This window comes from Mobula hypostoma, chromosome 18 (genome assembly GCF_963921235.1).
Source record: "Mobula hypostoma chromosome 18, sMobHyp1.1, whole genome shotgun sequence".
Classification (NCBI taxonomy): domain Eukaryota; kingdom Metazoa; phylum Chordata; class Chondrichthyes; order Myliobatiformes; family Myliobatidae; genus Mobula; species Mobula hypostoma.
This window is the reverse complement of record NC_086114.1, coordinates 34988772-35005737: the sequence shown is the minus strand read 5'-3', so window position 1 is coordinate 35005737 and position 16966 is coordinate 34988772. Positions and strand designations below refer to the sequence as shown.

The 16966-nt window shown below is 43.5% G+C and overlaps 1 protein-coding gene across 3 annotated transcripts in view; it reads left to right on the top strand.

Annotated features, from left to right (window-relative positions):
* LOC134358454 (paladin-like) overlaps positions 1–16966 on the top strand; it is a 292622-nt gene that overhangs the window by 83061 nt on the left and 192595 nt on the right. For all 3 annotated transcript variants that reach the window (XM_063070695.1, XM_063070694.1, XM_063070693.1), the window contains 3 exons: positions 6575–6754; positions 7728–7892; positions 10212–10372. In XM_063070695.1, the coding sequence (XP_062926765.1) occupies positions 6575–6754; positions 7728–7892; positions 10212–10372 (506 nt within the window). The remainder of the gene's footprint in view (positions 1–6574; positions 6755–7727; positions 7893–10211; positions 10373–16966) is intronic.

The following is a 16966-nucleotide window of genomic DNA, read 5'->3' as shown; positions in this document are numbered from 1 at the left end:
TGTAATAAGGAACTGGAGTTATAGACAGACCAACCATTATCTGAATATATGTCAGAGCAAGCTCAAAAGGCAAACGCTTTACTCCTGCTCTGAACTTGTACGTGTATCATATGAAGGGAGTGCTGCATTGTTGGAGGTGCTTCATTTGGATGAGTCCCTTCACTAAAAAACATGTAGTAAGGTAATGTGGGATTCCCCAGTAGCAAATAAACTGAGAATTCAAGTGTGGATGTTCTGATCAACACTTAAAAAACTGCTGTAGATATAAAGGGAAGCCCACCAGAAATTGGTGACTTCCCTGGCTTCTGGCATGAATACAGGCTTGACTGACTTATGAGTTGCTGACACCTTTAGGTCCAGAATGAGCTAGTGGGTGGTATTATACTGGCGGCTGTTCATGTGTTCCAGGCAGTTTTCAGTTCCATTGTCTATAGCATTAGTTAGGGCAGGCAGAGCAATGACAGTGTAATACCACAGTCTTCAAGGTATAGAAGAGGTGGTTGAGGTGAAACCTTTCAGAGAATAGGTATGTAAAAGGTGGTGGGGAGAAGGGAGGAGGAGAACATTGTGGGAATTAACACAAAACATCAAAGAAATTGAAACATTTGTTTGCCCCACATTGTTTTATCCTTTTGTGTGATATCTGGGTTTTTACATTTTCCAGGCCATTATACATGTGCTGGATCTTTGAGAAAGCTAACTAGGTGGTTTCACCCCCTCTTTCCAAATTGTTATGAAGTCCATAATGAATTTGTTTCCAGTGTTTTACAAGTCCCCCCACCTCTCTATTTCCGGAATGCGATGTTGTCTGTCTTTAATCAATTAACTATACCAATACATAAGTTATAGCATGCAATGTGTGGTCATTATCAGCCAGTTCCATTTAAAGTGTTGCTGCCTTCATGTGCCAGATGACTGTGAACTTCTTCATTGTACAGGTGAGATACTGGAGAGCAACAGAAGCATTACCATTAGGATTGGCATGGTAGTTCAATGTAAATCTATTATCGTACAACCCTGATTCATTTTCCTGCGGGCATACAAGAAACACTATAGAATCAATGATGGATTGTTCCCAACAGGATGGGCAATAAACCAATGTGCAAAAGACAACAAGCTGTGCAAATACAAAAGAAAAAGAAAAACCAATAATGATAACAAATAAATAAATAATAAATATAAAGAACATGAGATGAAGAGTCCTTGAAAGTGAGTCCATAGGTTGTGGGAACAATTCAGTGATGGGGCGAGTGAAGTTATCTCTTCTGATTCAAGAGCCTGATGGTTGAGGGGTAATAATTACTTCTGAACCTGGTGTTTTGTGTCCTGAGGATCCTGTACCTTCTCCCTGATGACAGCAGTGAGACGAGAGCATGGGTGGTGGGGGTCCTTGATGACGGATGCTGCTTTCCTGCGACAGTGGTCCGTGTAGATATCTTCATTGGTGGGGAGGGCTTTACCTGTGATGGACTGAGCCATATCCACTACTTTTTGTAGGCTTTTTCATTCAAGAGTATTGATGCTTCCTTACCAGGCTGTGATGCAACCAGCCAATATACTCTCCACCATAGAAGTTTGTCAAAGTTTTAGATGACATGTCAAATCTATGCAAGGTTTTTAAGAAAGTAAAGGTACTGCCATGCTTTCTTCGTAATGGGATTTACATGCTGGACCTAGGACAGATCCTTTGAAGTGATAACACCGAGGAATTTAAAGTTGCCGACCCTCTCCAGCTCTGATCCCCCAATGAGCACCTTCGGTTTCATCCTCCTGAAGTCAACAATCAGCTGTAGTTCCAGTGAACCGGGTTCAATTCCTGTCAATCTCTGTAAGGAGTTTGTATCTTCTCCCCGTGATTGCATGGGCTCCCTCCGGGTATTCCAGTTTCCTCTGACATTCTAGAGGTGTACAGGTTAGTAGGTTAATTGATCATATGGGTGTAATTGGGCTGGGAGGGCCTGTTACAGTGCTGTATCTCTTTTAAAAATAAAAGTCTACCTCTCAAATGTGAAATAAGATTTCTATCATTGCTTCTCATTATTGTGAACTGTTTCTCATTGATGAACTTGGTTGTTCTTCATTCTGAGAGGCAGTGCCCCTTTAAGAGTAGAGTCCATGGTGTGTATCTGCATGTTTCTGTAACTGTCACTGCACACCAATTGAAATCAAGCTTCTGAGTGATGAAGCAGCAGGTGTTGATAGACTGTCTCAGCATTTAAAGGCTTTGCTGATTCACCATCATGTATATTAGTGATTGGATTCTGTACCATCTCCAGCATCTCTTAGAGTCACAGCGCCACTGCAATCTGACATGCATAATAGAAGGCAAGTGGGGTTACAGTTCTGTACATCCTGTGAGAGGCCTTTACTCAGATCCAGGCCTAAGAGTAAAGGCATTGATGTGAAATGTTAACAGTTTCTTTCTCTGCGGAAACTGCTTGACCTGCTGAGTATTTGTAGCATTTTCTGTTTCAATATCTGACAGCAGAGTATGCTGGCATAATTATGAATGTTGTTCTATTATGAATGACCTTGTCTCTTTAAATGGAAAAGTCCATCACGCCCCTCGTCCTTGAGCTGAAGTCTGTCGGAGTTGCAAGCTCTCCAACAAGATATTCCATGTTTGTAAAGAGAGCTCAATCGAGGAGGTGGCTAAATTCCTCCATGGTGTTTAAGGCAATAGAAACGAAATAACTTGGAATTTTACTCAGATAGTCACCCAGGAAGCATGAGTTTAAATGGAAAAAAGTAATTTTATAAAGTAGATCAGATTGTAATATAAATTTCAATGTAGAATAGTGGAAGAAATGTTGGATGTGACCTGATGAATGGATTAAAATGGGACAAATGATGTTCCGCATGATTATTCTGACACTGTTGTAGTGTCTACAGTTTTACGTTGGATGGCTATGAGTGTATGAGGAAACAATTCTCTACCAATGTAGCTACAGCACATGGTTATGACAACACTCACAACACGCTGGAGGAACTCAGCAGGTCAGGCAGCATCCGTGGAAAAGATTGGTCGACGTTTCGGGCTGGAACCCTTCGTCAGGACTGTAGGGGGAAGGGGCAGAGGCCTATAAAGAAGGTGGGGGGAGGGTGGGAAGGAGAAGGCTGGAAGGTGAAAAACCAGTAAGGGGAAAGATAAAGGGGTGGGGGAGGGGGAGCATGGAGGTGATAGGCAGGAAAGGTGAAGAAGGAATAGGGGAAAACACAATGGGTGGTAGAAGGAGGCAGATCCATGAGGGAAGTGATAGGCAGCTGGGGGAGGGGGCAGAGTGAAATAGGGATTGGAGGAGGGAATTACCAGAAGTTGGAGAATTCTAGGTTCTTACCAAGGGGCTGGAGACTACCCAGACTGTATACGAGGTGTTGCTCCTCCAACCTGAGTTTAGCCTCATCATGGCAGTAGAGGAGGCCATGTATGGACATATCTGAATGAGAGTGGGAAGCAGAGTTAAAGTGGGTGGCTACTGGGAGATCCTGTCTGTTTTGGCGGACGGAGCAGAGGTGCTCGACGAAGCGGTCCCCCAATCTGCGTCGGGTTTCACCGATGTAGAGGAGGCCGCACCGGGAGCACCGGATGCAATATCCTTCCCACCCTCCCCCCACCTTCTTTATAGGGCCCCTACCCCTTCCCCCTTCAGTCCTGACGAAGGGTTCCAGCCCGAAACATAGACCGATCTTTTCCATGGATGCTGCCCGACCTGCTGAGTTCCTCCAGCATGTTGTGAGTGTTGCCAGCATCTGCAGATTATTTTGTGTGCACATGGTTATGAAACTGTACAGAACTGAGGGCCCTGGGTTTGATCTGCGTTTATTCCTGCTTTTTTCCTGACTGGCTCTCCTCCACCTTCTAACAAGTGCCCCCTCTCCTTTTCTCTTCTGTATCTTCCCCCCTGCCTAATTCTCTGTTCATTTACCTCATGCCTCTGCTATCAATTTCACTTCCAAATCCTGCCCCTCAGTCCACTTACCTCTGGATTCAGAATCAGAATCAGGCTTATTCTCACTGGCAGATGTCATGAAATTTGTTAATAAAGTGGCAGCAGTACAATGCAATACATGATAATATAGGAAAAAAAGAAGTAAATCAATTTCAGTAAGTATATATATGTGCATTAAATAGTTAAATTAAAAATAGTCCAAAGACAGAAATAATAATATTAAAAAATGGTGAAGTAGTGTTAGTGGGTTCAATGTCCATTTAGAAATCAGATGGCAGAGGGGAAGAAGCTGTTCCTGAATCGCTGAGTGTGTGCCTTCAGGTTTCTGTACCTCCTTCCTGATGGTAACAATTGAAGAGGCATGTCCTGGGTGATGGGGGTCCTTAATAATGGTTGCTGCCTTTCTGAAACACCACTCCTTGAAGATGTCTTAGATATTATGGAGGCTAGTACCCAAGATGGAGCTGACTAATTACAGCTTTCTGTAGCTTTTCTCGATCCTGTGCAGTAACCCCACCATACCAGACTGTTATGCAACCGGTCACAATTAGATTAGATTATGAGAACACTCATTGTCATTTAGAAATGCATACATTAAGAAATGATACAATGTTTCTCCAGAGTGATATCACTGAAAACAAGACAAACCAAAGACTAACACTAACAGAACCACATAATTATAACATATAGTTACAGCAGTGCAAAGCAATACCATAATTTGATGAAGAACAAACCATGGGCACGGTAAAAGGAAGTCTCAAAGTCCCCGAGTTGATCGACTTCCAAGTCCCCGATAGCAGGTGTCAAAAGAGAGAAACTCCCTGCCATAAACCTCCAGGCATCGTCAACTTGCCAATGCCTTGGAAGCAGCCGACCACAGCCGACACTGAGTCCGTCCATCGGAAAACTTCGAGCTTCCGATCAGCCTTTCCAATACAGCCTCCCGAGTGCCGTCCTCTGCCGAGCGCCTTCGACCTCGCCCCGGCCGCTGAAACACGCAAAGCCGAGGATTTCGGGGCCTTCTGCTCCGGAGATTCTGGTTACCACACAGTAGCAGCAGCAGTGAAGCGGGCATTTCAGAAGTTTTCCAGATGTTCCTCCATGCTCTCACGTCTGTCTTCATCAAGTCAGAATTGTGCACAGTCCCCTACTTGACAGATAACAGACATCACCACAGAAGTGGCCGCGCATGCTGCCATCGCTCTCCATGGTACACAAGTAAAAGTTTTTGAGTGTCTTAGGTGACAAACCATACCTCCTCAAATTCCCAAACGAAATATAGTCACTATCTTGCCTTCTTTATAGTGGCATCGGTATGTTGGGACCAGGCTGGATCCTCAAGATCTTGACACCCAGGAACTTGAAGTTGCTCACTCTCTCCACTTTGCTTCACTCTGAGAATTGGTTCGTGGTCCTCATTCTACCCTTTTTGAAGTCGATAGCTCTTTGGTCTCACTGATGTTGAGTGCAAGGTTGTTGCTGTGACACGGCTCAACTAGTTGATACATCTTGCTCCTGTATGCCCTTTCATCTCCATCTGAGATTCTACCAACAATGGTTGTGTAACTCTCGGTTCGGCCAGTGGCTTAATCTAGGGGAAGACAGCCCTCGGCCCAATCAAACTTAAGAAATCTTGTTTGGGTGGATGCTGCGTGATGTGTCCCCTGTTACAAATCAGTACCACAAGATAACAAACAGTACACAATATGCGATTAAATGATTGAGCTTTATAATTCTTAATTTGACTATATGGTTAGTAAAGAAACAAAAAAAAGAAAAGGGCCCATTCTCATGAAACAGTCTAATGCGCAACGTTGGAGCTCACAGTTCAGTCCACTGGTTTCCTGTCGACTCCTCTGAGCGTAGCCCACCCTTGGACCCTCACTCTGAGTCCACTCCATCCGGCGGTCTACCAGCTCTCTCCATTCGCGTCTTCTCTCCTCATCTGTCCTTGGCAAAAGACCACGAAATCCCTGCAACCAGATCCACAAGAAAGACCAACATCCCTCTCATTGGATAGCCCCACGTGCCAAAGCCCCGTTATCTCTAGTCATAATCCAAACGTTGATGCTACAGAGAAACCTTTGCATTAGTAGTGAAATCTTACAACGCGTTACAGTTGTATCATCAGCAAATTTATAGATGGCATTTGAGCTATGCCTAGCCACACAGTATTGGATATAGAGACAGTAGAGCAGTGGGCTAAGCACACACTCTTGAGGCGCACCAGTGTTGATCGTTGGCAAGGAGGAGTTATTAATACCAATCCGCACAGATTGTGGTCTTCTGGTTAGGAAGTTGAGGATCCAGTTGCAGAGGGAGGTACAGAGATCCAGGTTCCGTAGCCTATCGATCAGGACTGTAGGAATGATGGTGTTAAATGTTGAGCTATAGTCAATGGACAGCATCCGGACATGGGTGTTTGTATTGTCCATGTGATCTAAAGCCATGTGAAGAGCCGTTGAGATTGCGTCTGCCATAAACCTATTGTGGAGATATATAAATTGCAATGGGTCCAGGTCTTTGTTGAGCTAGGAATTGATTCTGGTCATGACCAACCTCTCAAAGCATTTTGTCACTGTAGAAGTGGTTCATTACTAATTTATCTTTCCATTGTGTTACAGGGAAAATATTTCATGGTTTGTGACATCTATAGCAAGATAGATGTCTTGAACACTGCGGGCAGCCACGGAGTGCCCAATTTCAGGCAGGCCAAGGGGAGCTACCCAGTGTTTGGAATGGGCCAGCCCAGTCTTAATGGCTTTAAGAAGGTTCTCCAAATATTTCAACAGGAAGGTTATGAGGTCAGTGACCACCTTTGTTTTATTTGTAATCTTCTTGGTTGTGTGGGAAAAAAATTCAAATTCCTGTGTTATTTTTTGGAAGTATCCCCATTCTGTACAGGAATTAGCTTTCAGAGCTGTTTTCTGTTTTGTCTCAGCAGATTTGTAGGTGAGACTGCTTTAAGATAATGGGTAGCGAGTTCATCTTGCAATAACATGAAAGGAAATGGGACTACCTCGGGGTTAAAATGAACACTAAATGAGTAACTTAAGCCAATGATCTGAAGTTAAAATCATGTCGAACTTTCTTATCAAAACTTATTCCGTACAACAGATCTGGAACCCTGAAACTATGATATTCCTTTCTTTTAAAACCCAAGCCTAATTACATTTTAAAATTGTTCCCTCTTTTCCTCGTCATTTTGTTGGTGTCCAATATTTTGGCCTTTTCCTTTAACTTTGCAGTTTTAAACAGACCAGGATGGAGGTAATTAGGTAGTTTCTTTTTAAGTTTTTGTGGGAATCTGTGACTGCAAGTGGCCTTGATTGATTTTCTGCTAATACTTATATGACATAGAAGGAGTCTATTTGGCCAGTTCAACAATGTGGCCACAGGAGATGAGCAATAAATGCTGTGAGTTCAGAATAAGTCTAACCATTGTCTCCTTCTACTATAGTTGTGAAGTTAGGCAATAGAAAGATCCACATCAAATTGACCCATGTTTCTGGTTGGATCCCAAGCTTCGTAACTTACAGAAGACAGGCAATTCTGTCTGATGACCTGGCCAATCATTTTTCGCAGCCCATATGTTCATTGTTACATTGCTGTTTATTGGAGCTTGGTGTGCACACCATTGCTGCATTTTTGAGAATGCAGCATTGACTACAAATATAATGTTTTTGGTCATGTAGAATTGGATCATCATGAAGATATGAAAATTCTGCAGAAATATAGCTTTCCCTTTTTAGAGATTAAAATTCTTTTCCTTTGCAGGACATTCTGTATTTCTGTGTTCGAGAGGAACCTGTGGTCTTTTTGCATGTGGAAAATGACTTTATTCCATATACACCCAGACGGAAAGAAAACCTTCACGAGAATCTTCACAACCTGGGGAGAAATGTGAAAGTGGAACAACTGGAGCTGAGCATCAGGAAGGAGGTAGAGTGGAATTTTTCACTGTAGTTAATGGTACGGACTCATTTGGTCCTTTGAGTTCACATTGTCCACACATTTAGTGCTAAATTCCTGCATTTGGCCCATATCGCTCCAGGTGCATGTCTTTCATCTACCTTTCCAATCCAAGTACTTGTTAAAACTGTTGTGTTTGCCTGCAGCACCTTCCCTAGCACCTCATACAAATACTCACTACCCTTTGCTCTCTGTGTGGGAAGAAGTTGCCCTCAGGTCTGTTTTAAATCTTTTCTCTCTCACCCTAAGTCTTTGTTTTGGACCCCCTACCGTGGAGAAACAATTGTTACCGTCCACCTCATTTATTTATTTAGAGACAGTGCGGAATGAGACCAACAAGCTGCCCCGCCTGGCAACCCACCTATTTAACATGAGCCTAATCACAGGATAATTTTCAGCGAGAAATTAACCTAATAACTGTTATGCCTTTGGATTATGGGAGTAAACCAGAGCACCCAGAGAAAACTCATGCTGTCGCGAGGAGAACGTACCCAGTACTTTCAATTGTGTCTTCACCAACAATAAATACATCCGCAACGTAATGTCCCAACTCCTATACTCAGTGCCCAAGCTGATGAAGACCAGCGGGCTAAACACCTTTTTCAGCACTCTGTCTGCGCGTGATGCCGCCTTCAACGAATTAGGTACTTGTATCCCTGAGGCTCATTGTTGCATTAGACTCCCTACCGCACTGCTGTTCATAGCGTAGGTCCTGCGCTGGTTTGACTTTTCAAAACACATCACCTGAATCTGTATTGGGATCCATTTGCCACACCTCAGCCTACTTCCCCAACTGATCAATATCTCCTTGCAATCACTGATAACCTTCTTCACTGTCAACAACAACTCCTTATTTTATGTCTTTTACAAACATGCTGGCCAAGTCTTGTGCATTCACATCCAAATCATTTCTATAAATAATAATAACACAAGTCTCAGAACTGATCCACTAGTCATTGGTCTCCATTCCAAAGAAACAACTCTCAGCCATCACCTTCTTCCGCCTACCCTCTGATCCAATTTTCAATCCTGTTTTGAAGCCAATCATTTCAGAAATGGGTATTTCAGTTCACTGACCTTCAATCACCTGTTTATTATTACCACATTTCTGTCAAATCCTCCCAGATTCTGCCACTCACACAAACACACACCAGGGGTAATATATACAGTGACCAACTAACTCAGCGGTCCCCAACCACCGGGCTATGGACTGGTACTGGGCCACAAAGCATGTGCTACCGGGCCGCGAGGAAACGATATGATTCAGCTGCACCTTTCCTCATTCCCTGTCACGCACTGTTGAACTTGAACATAGGGTTGCCAACTGTCCCGTATTTGCCGGGACATCCCGTATATTGGGCTAAAGTGGTTTCTCCCATACGGGACCGCCCTTGTCCCGTATTTCCCCCGCTAAGGTAGATCGTTCCTATGAAACCTTTCGTGCTGAAATGGTGTAAAGCGAGGAAGCAATTACCATTAATTTATATGGGAAAATTTTTTGAGTGTTCCCAGACCCAAAAAATAACCTATCAAATAACATATAAAACCTAAAATAACACTAACATATAGTAAAAGCAGGGATAATATGATAAATAAACAGCCTATATAAAGTAGAAATAATGTATGTACGGTATAGCCAGGAAAAAATTGGCACGTACATGCATGCGCACAGAGGTGCCCGTGCAAGGGTTCATGGTCATGGTAGTCTTTCTCCGGGTAAACACAAGTGTCCCGTATTTGACTGCTACTTTTGTCCCTTATTTGGGAGTGAGAAAGTTGACAATCCTAACTGTAAAAGACATGTTGAGGTGAGTTGTTTAACCCTACTTGAACAACCCCCCCGCCCCACCTGGTCGGCCGGTCCGCAAGAACATAGTCAATATTAAACCGGTCCGTGGTGCAAAAAGAGGTTGGGGACCCCTGAACTAACTTACCAATCTACACATCTTTGGGATGCGTGAAGAAACTGGAGTACCTGGAGTCAACACACACCGTAAAAGCAGATTGACAGACTTCTGCACAGACAGAACTGGAGGTCAGGATTGAAATTGAGTTGTTGAAGCTGGAGGTGCCACCTGCATCATCCTGTACCTCCATTGCTTGGGGTTTGAGAGAATTGAACAACTCTTCTAGTTCTGGGCTGTTCTCAAGACTCAATTCCTTGACACGGCCTTTTTGACCATGACAAAGTCCAAATACTTGGCATTCTCTCTGAATGTTGTACCTTGTGAATATCACACCTGTCACTTGTTGTTGGGAATTAAGTTTATATATTCCTTAAATTTTCAGCTTTACAGCTTTGCTCAGCTGAATGAAAATATCAGTTATGTCTACAATGACATAGAACACTTCAAGGACGAACCTCAAGCCATTTCTATCTGCTGTGAAGAGGACATCCATGTAACAGAAGAGGTTTATAAAAGAGCTTTCTTTACCAAGTCTTCTTGCAGGTATGGAGCACAATGACCATCTCAATTTTTGATTATTCTACTGCATGCAAGTGTGGGATATAGTTATAATAACAACAGCAACTGGGCTCCTGCACTCTCACTCAGAGAAAAGTACCAAATGGATAACTGATCAAAGGTTGAAACTAAGGATCCATGAATAGTTGAGGATATTTCTCGCGGTGTTCAATGGGACAAACAGCTGTTTTGTGCTAAAGTTATTTTTAGCTAGATGGAGTTTATTAAACTTTAACTTCCTCAGTTGAAAAGAACAGCTTGTCGGAAACCCTATTGATAAAGGTAGTAAACATTGTTCTCTGTCTGATCGATTGTGAGAAAACAGCAAAGGCACATTTGATCTCGCGGTGAATCAATTTGGCCTCCTACGCGCGGAGGCCTCTCTCTCATCGCGCAGAACAGGCCTTTCGAGCCACACCACCCAGCAACCCCCAACAACCCTGATTAAACCCTAACCTAATCATGGGACAATTTATAATGACCAATTAACTTACCTGTTACGGCTTTGGACTGTGGGAGGAAAACATAGGACCCAGAAAAAAAACCATGCACTCCATGGGGAGGGACGTACATACTCCTTGCAGTGGATGCTGGGATTGAACTCCAAACTCCGATGCCCCAAGCTGTAATAGCGTCATGTTAGCTGCTGTATTACTGTGGTGCCTATAAAGTAGTTTTTCAACACTGTGCATCACCACCCACAATGATTTTGCAGCAAACGATCTGACTCTGCATGGCTTGATTTTGGTCCTGGTGGCCAGAGCCTCCTTTCATTACTTATTGTTTGAGATACAGCATGGAATAGACCCTTCTGGTCCTTCGAGTCACTCCGCCCAGCAACCCCTATTTTAACCCTAGCTTAATCACGGGACAATTTACAATGACCAATTAACTTACTAGCCGGTACGATTTTGGACTGTGGGAGAAAACTAGAGTGCCCAGAGAAAACCGATGTATTCCATTGGGAGGACATACAGATTCCTTGCGGATGATGTCAGAATTGAACTCCTAACTCTAACGTCCTGAGCTTAATAGTGCCACACTAACTGCTATGTTTGCCCAGTGTGTACCTTTCTAACATGACTTAGTCAACATGTTTAATTGTACTATTCTGTTGCCAATCTTGGTCTGTGCATTTGTAACAAGCAACTCTATCCTTTTGGGTGGGACTGTGCCCAGAGCATCTGAGACATTACCGGAGAGTCTACGCCTGCTTTCATGAATGTTTAAAATGGGAAGAATAACAAATATGCTGGGATTTCTGCTTGCTTCCGATCTTGTTGAAATAATTGTGGAGGCTGCGATGGAGAAAAGAACTAGACTGGGAAAGGGCACATAACTGCAATGAAGCTGGCCCTCAGTTTAGTCACCACCTTGCTCTTTCTGTTCAAGCTCGTTCATGAAGTCTCACAATTGGGTAAGTTGTTGGTTGGCTGCAATAATTTAAAAAATATTCCTCAGTGCAGAACAGAAAAGAAGTGGCCATTTTACTGTGATGTAAAAGCCACAAATTAAGATCCAACGGCCTAGATAAAACAGCACCATGACCACTTGCACTCTGGGCTAGCCTGCCATAGTGGCACAACCCAAGGATTGTATCCTAGCACCTATCCAATTTATTGATGTGTGGGTACACAAATAGAAGGGATCAAAATTTGGACCCATGGTGTGTGTCTACAAATTCCATTTCACATATCTGATGGATACGTGCATAGTGCTGGTTCATTCTATTCATATTGGAGAGAGTAATGGCGAGCATGTAATGAATATATGGAAGAATTATGCAGAACAAGCAACCATGATTAGATTGCTGCACTTTGGTCTATTGAAAGCGTGTGGATACTGAGATGCAAAGAACCATTCCTGACAGTCAGCATTAAAGATTTACAATTACGAGGTCCAGCATTATAAATGGGGGATGCACTGAAGCTTGGTACACATGGCAAATTCTCCATGGCTAAATGTCTTCCTGTCATTGCACATCAAAGGGCTAGAACCTGTGCAAAAATCCCTCCAGTATCACTCGTACAACACAAGGAAATTAAAAACTAATGTCAAACTTCTTCAAAGTAACTTGTTCAGGAAGATCGCTATTCACAGTGCAATGATGTATGTCCATCCTGCATAACATATTTTGCACATTTTCCTGAATATATTTTTCAAAAAAAGTGTCAGTGCTCCAACTAATGTTCTGTCTTAACCTTGCATGAATAAACATCAGTTCAGCAGCAGAAGTGCACATCCCTGCCAACAATGCTATTTAAAGGGATCATAAACTTTCAGGTTAGTAACTAATTGATTTCGGCAGGAAGTTGATACAATTGTGTAAAGGCTTGGCACTTTCTAGAGTCCTTTTAAAATAACTAGAATCATGCTCCAGGTGCCTAACCTACTAAAGCTTCCCAAGCTGAGATAGTAGGCATTTCTTGTAGGAATCAGAATGATTGGGAAAGTGAGCAGAGGGCGCAGAGCATGACAAGTTGGTGAAAGAGAAAGGGAAGTAAGGGTTTCAGCAGGAGGCCACACTTGCTCACTAGTCAAGGAAAAATTCTGCTACCTCAGTTACCTGTGTGGTATGTCAACGTTTCAGGAGGATTGTCCTTGCTGAGGTAAGCGTTTGGCCAAAAATGCAACATCTCAGAGCAAGGTGGAAAGAACATTAAGTTTGGTTGCTGGGGTGACTGTGGGATAAACTTTGAAACATATTATTTCTGTACTAGATGAAGTGATATTTCCAACATCTTGCAGACTCTATTGGCAGAAAGTGATAGGAACTCTGAAGAGAGTTTCAAGAGGCTCTGAAATGTTTCCATTCTCTCAACAGTTTGGTGTTGCTGAACTATAGATATGAAACAATGAAGGAGATTGATAAATATCATAGCAGTGGTTATGTTGTCTTCATTCTGAGGCAGTCTGTTTATCCACCTGGATATCCATAAATGCAACAAAGCCAAAGGTGGCAACTATGATATGTGATTTATCTGCTGATGGTTGACCCTAACATTGGTGTGTGCTCCACCTCCGAGAAGAACAAAGGCACAAGTACTAATGCTCATCGGGAGAGGAAATCTGCCACCCTTACTCAGTATGAGCTATGCATGACCACAGACTTCCCATGATGGTTGATAATTCAATACTTTCTTGAAATGGCCTGGCAAGTTACTTGTTGTATCATTAGCACTATGTTGAAATGGAGAAAGAATGAAACTGGATGAACTCTCTGGAACATTGATTTTGCATATGATAGTATTGCTTCCAGCCTAGTAGACGTTACAAGTCCTTCTCATAAAGATCTGGGAACTACTGTCCAAATTTAAACAACTGTCCACAGTATAGTCAAGCAAGTATCTGATGGAATTGTTGTACTGTATAAGCTCGATTGCCAGAATATGGCAAGTGCACATGTGCTGATCTGTTGTGCAGTGAATTGACTGGACCTCCTACCCGTGCAGTACTTTCTGCCTTTTACATGTAGACTTTCGAGTGCACATGCTCTCATCTCAGAACTCTCACACTGTAAGTTGCTCAGCGTGTACTGTTACTAAGAGGACTCAGTGAAAAAGTGTAATCATACCACTCCGTTGTCTTTTTTGCTCTGTGCATGCGTAACATTTGGTGATGAGGATCAGAAGGTGAATGGCTGCCCCACTCCAAGCACCAAATCGATTCTGGGCTGCAACTATGGCATAACCAGCCCCTGGAAACTGGCGGCAGTGGGAAAAATTGCAATTACATCAAACTCCTACCAATTGTAACACCAGCGGCGAAGCTGGAGGAAGCAATGATGCCAAGCTGCCCCTCATACACTTGGGAGAATTTGGGCAGAGATAATTTGATGCTCTCCACCTACAGAATGAATCTGAGCTGACAGATGCATTTGAGTCTATGGACTATGTTTGGAGGACACAAGACAATGTCTTTATGGCATGCTTCAGGTACTCACAGCTGCAGCAGAGCCCTGACGAGAATGTAAATGATTTGATCACAAGACTGACCCTAGCGACACAGGAATGTGAATACAAAGATATTCTTCAGAGCCAATTCAAAACAGTGATACTTATCCACACGTTGATTGTTGGAATCCAAGATGGGCAGACACAGGAGAGCCTCTTGTCCGAAAAGCATGATTTTCCTGGGGCAAATCATGCTCCACAGCTCACCACCAGGAGGCAGTCAAGAGAGGCTTTATGCAGATTCAGTCCCCTCCCGAAAACGTCAATGTTTGCCAGTGGATACAAGCAGTCTGCAGCCTCCACAGAGATTGTGTAAGCCTCGTGAAAGTCATTCCCAATGGTCCGATTGCAAGCATCAAAAGACAATTTGCTGGTTCTGTCAGAAAGTATGGCATCCTAAGAAGGTGTGCTTCACTAAGCAAAGTACCAATGGAAAATAGCAGAATTCAAACATACAGGGTCAGCTGTTACCTTGGTAAGTGAATTATCCTTATGCCAGATTCCATAATTCTGAATGCCAAATTTGGTGCTTCAGAGCTACACTGAAAATAGCATGGATGTGTGTAGCGTCTTACCAAGGTAACAGCTAATCCTGTATCCAGTTCAAATTTCACAGGCTGGTTGTCCACTGTGAGTGTAACCAAGTAAGGGATCCCCGTCATGGGATTGGAAAGTAGTGCCCACTTCATCGTTCTGGCCATCTCCTTGCATAGAGTAGACATTTGAATTCTGCTATTTTTCCATGGCATTTTGCTTAGTGAAGCACGCCTTCTTGGGGAGTCCTATTTTCTGACAGAACTATTACATATTGTCAGATATGATGTGGCCATCGCTGAATCATAGCTGAAGGATGGTTACAGTTGGGAGCTGAATGTCCAAGGTAACACATTGTATTGGAGGGATAGGAAGGTTGGCAGAAGGATGGTGTGGCTCTGCTAGTAAAGAATGACATCAAATCATTAGAAAGATGTGACATAGGATTAGAAGATGTTGAATCCTTGTGGGTTGAGTTAAGAAACTGCAAGGTTAAAAGGACTCTGGTGGCAGTTATATACAGGTCTCCCAACAATAGCTGGGATGTGGACCACAGGTTACAACAGAAAATAGAAAAGGAGTGTCAAAAGGGCAATGTTATGATAGTCGTGGGAAATTTCAACATACAGATCAATTGAGAAAATCAGGTTGGTAATGGAGCCTAAGAGAGTAAACTTGTTGAATGCCTACGAGATGGCTTTTTAGAGCAGAGGATGGGAGTGGTGTCCTCTTTTTGTGGGTAATAGTCATAGTCATAGTCATACTTTATTGATCCCGGGGGAAATTGGTTTTCGTTACAGTTGCACCATAAATAATAAATAGTAATAGAGCCATAAATAGTTAAATAGTAATATGTAAATTATGCCAAGAAATAAGTCTAGGACCAGCCTATTGGCTCAGGGTGTCTGACCCTCCAAGGGAGGAGTTGTAAAGTTTGATGGCCACAGGCAGGAATGACTTCCTATGACACTCTGTGTTGCATCTGGGTGGAATGAGTCTCTGGCTGAATGTACTCCTGTGCTCACTCAGAACATTATGTAGTGGATGGGAGACATTGTCCAAGATGGCATGCAACTTGGACAGCATCCTCTTTTCAGACACCACCGTGAGAGAGTCCAGTTCCATCCCCACAACATCACTGGCCTTACGAATGAGTTTGTTGATTCTGTTGGTATCTGCTACCCTCAGCCTGCTGCCCCAGCACACAACAGCAAACATGGTCGCACTGGCCACCACAGACACGTAGAACATCCTCAGCATCGTCTGACAGATGTTAAAGGACCTCAGTCTCCTCAGGAAATAGAGACGGCTCTGACCCTTCTTGTAGACAGCCTCAGTGTTCTTTGACCAGTCCAGTTTATTGTCAATTTGTATCCCCAGGTATCTGTAATCCTTCACCATGTCCACACTGACCCCCTGGATGGAAACAAGGGTCACCGGTACCTTAGCTCTCCTCAGGTCTACCACCAGCTCCTTAGTCTTTTTCACATTAAGCTGCAGATAATTCTGCTCACACCATGTGACAAAGTTTCCTACCGTAGCCCTGTACTCAGCCTCATCTCCCTTGCTGATGCATCCAACTATGGCAGAGTCATCCGAAAACTTCTGAAGATGACAAGACTCTGTACAGTAGTTGAAGTCCGAGGTGTAAATGGTGAAGAGAAAGGGAGACAAGACAGTCCCCTGTGGAGCCCCAGTTCTGCTGATCACTCTGTCGGACACACAGTGTTGCAAGCACACGTACTGTGGTCTGCCAGTCAAGTAATCAAGAATCCATGACACCAGGAAAGCATCCACCTGCATCGCTGTCAGCTTCTCCCCCAGCAGAGCAGGGCGGATGGTGTTGAACACACTGGAGAAGTCAAAAAACATGACCCTCACAGTGCTCGCTGGCTTGTTCAGGTGGGCGTAGACACGGTTCAACAGGTAGACGATGGCATCCTCAACTCCTAGTCGGGGCTGGTAGGCGAACTGGAGGGGATCTAAGTGTGGCCTAACAATAGGCCGGAAGAGCGGTAATAATCTGGGGCTGGGTACAGCAGAGTGCAGATGCTACAATCTGGAGCAACAAATAAGGTTTTGGAGGATCTCA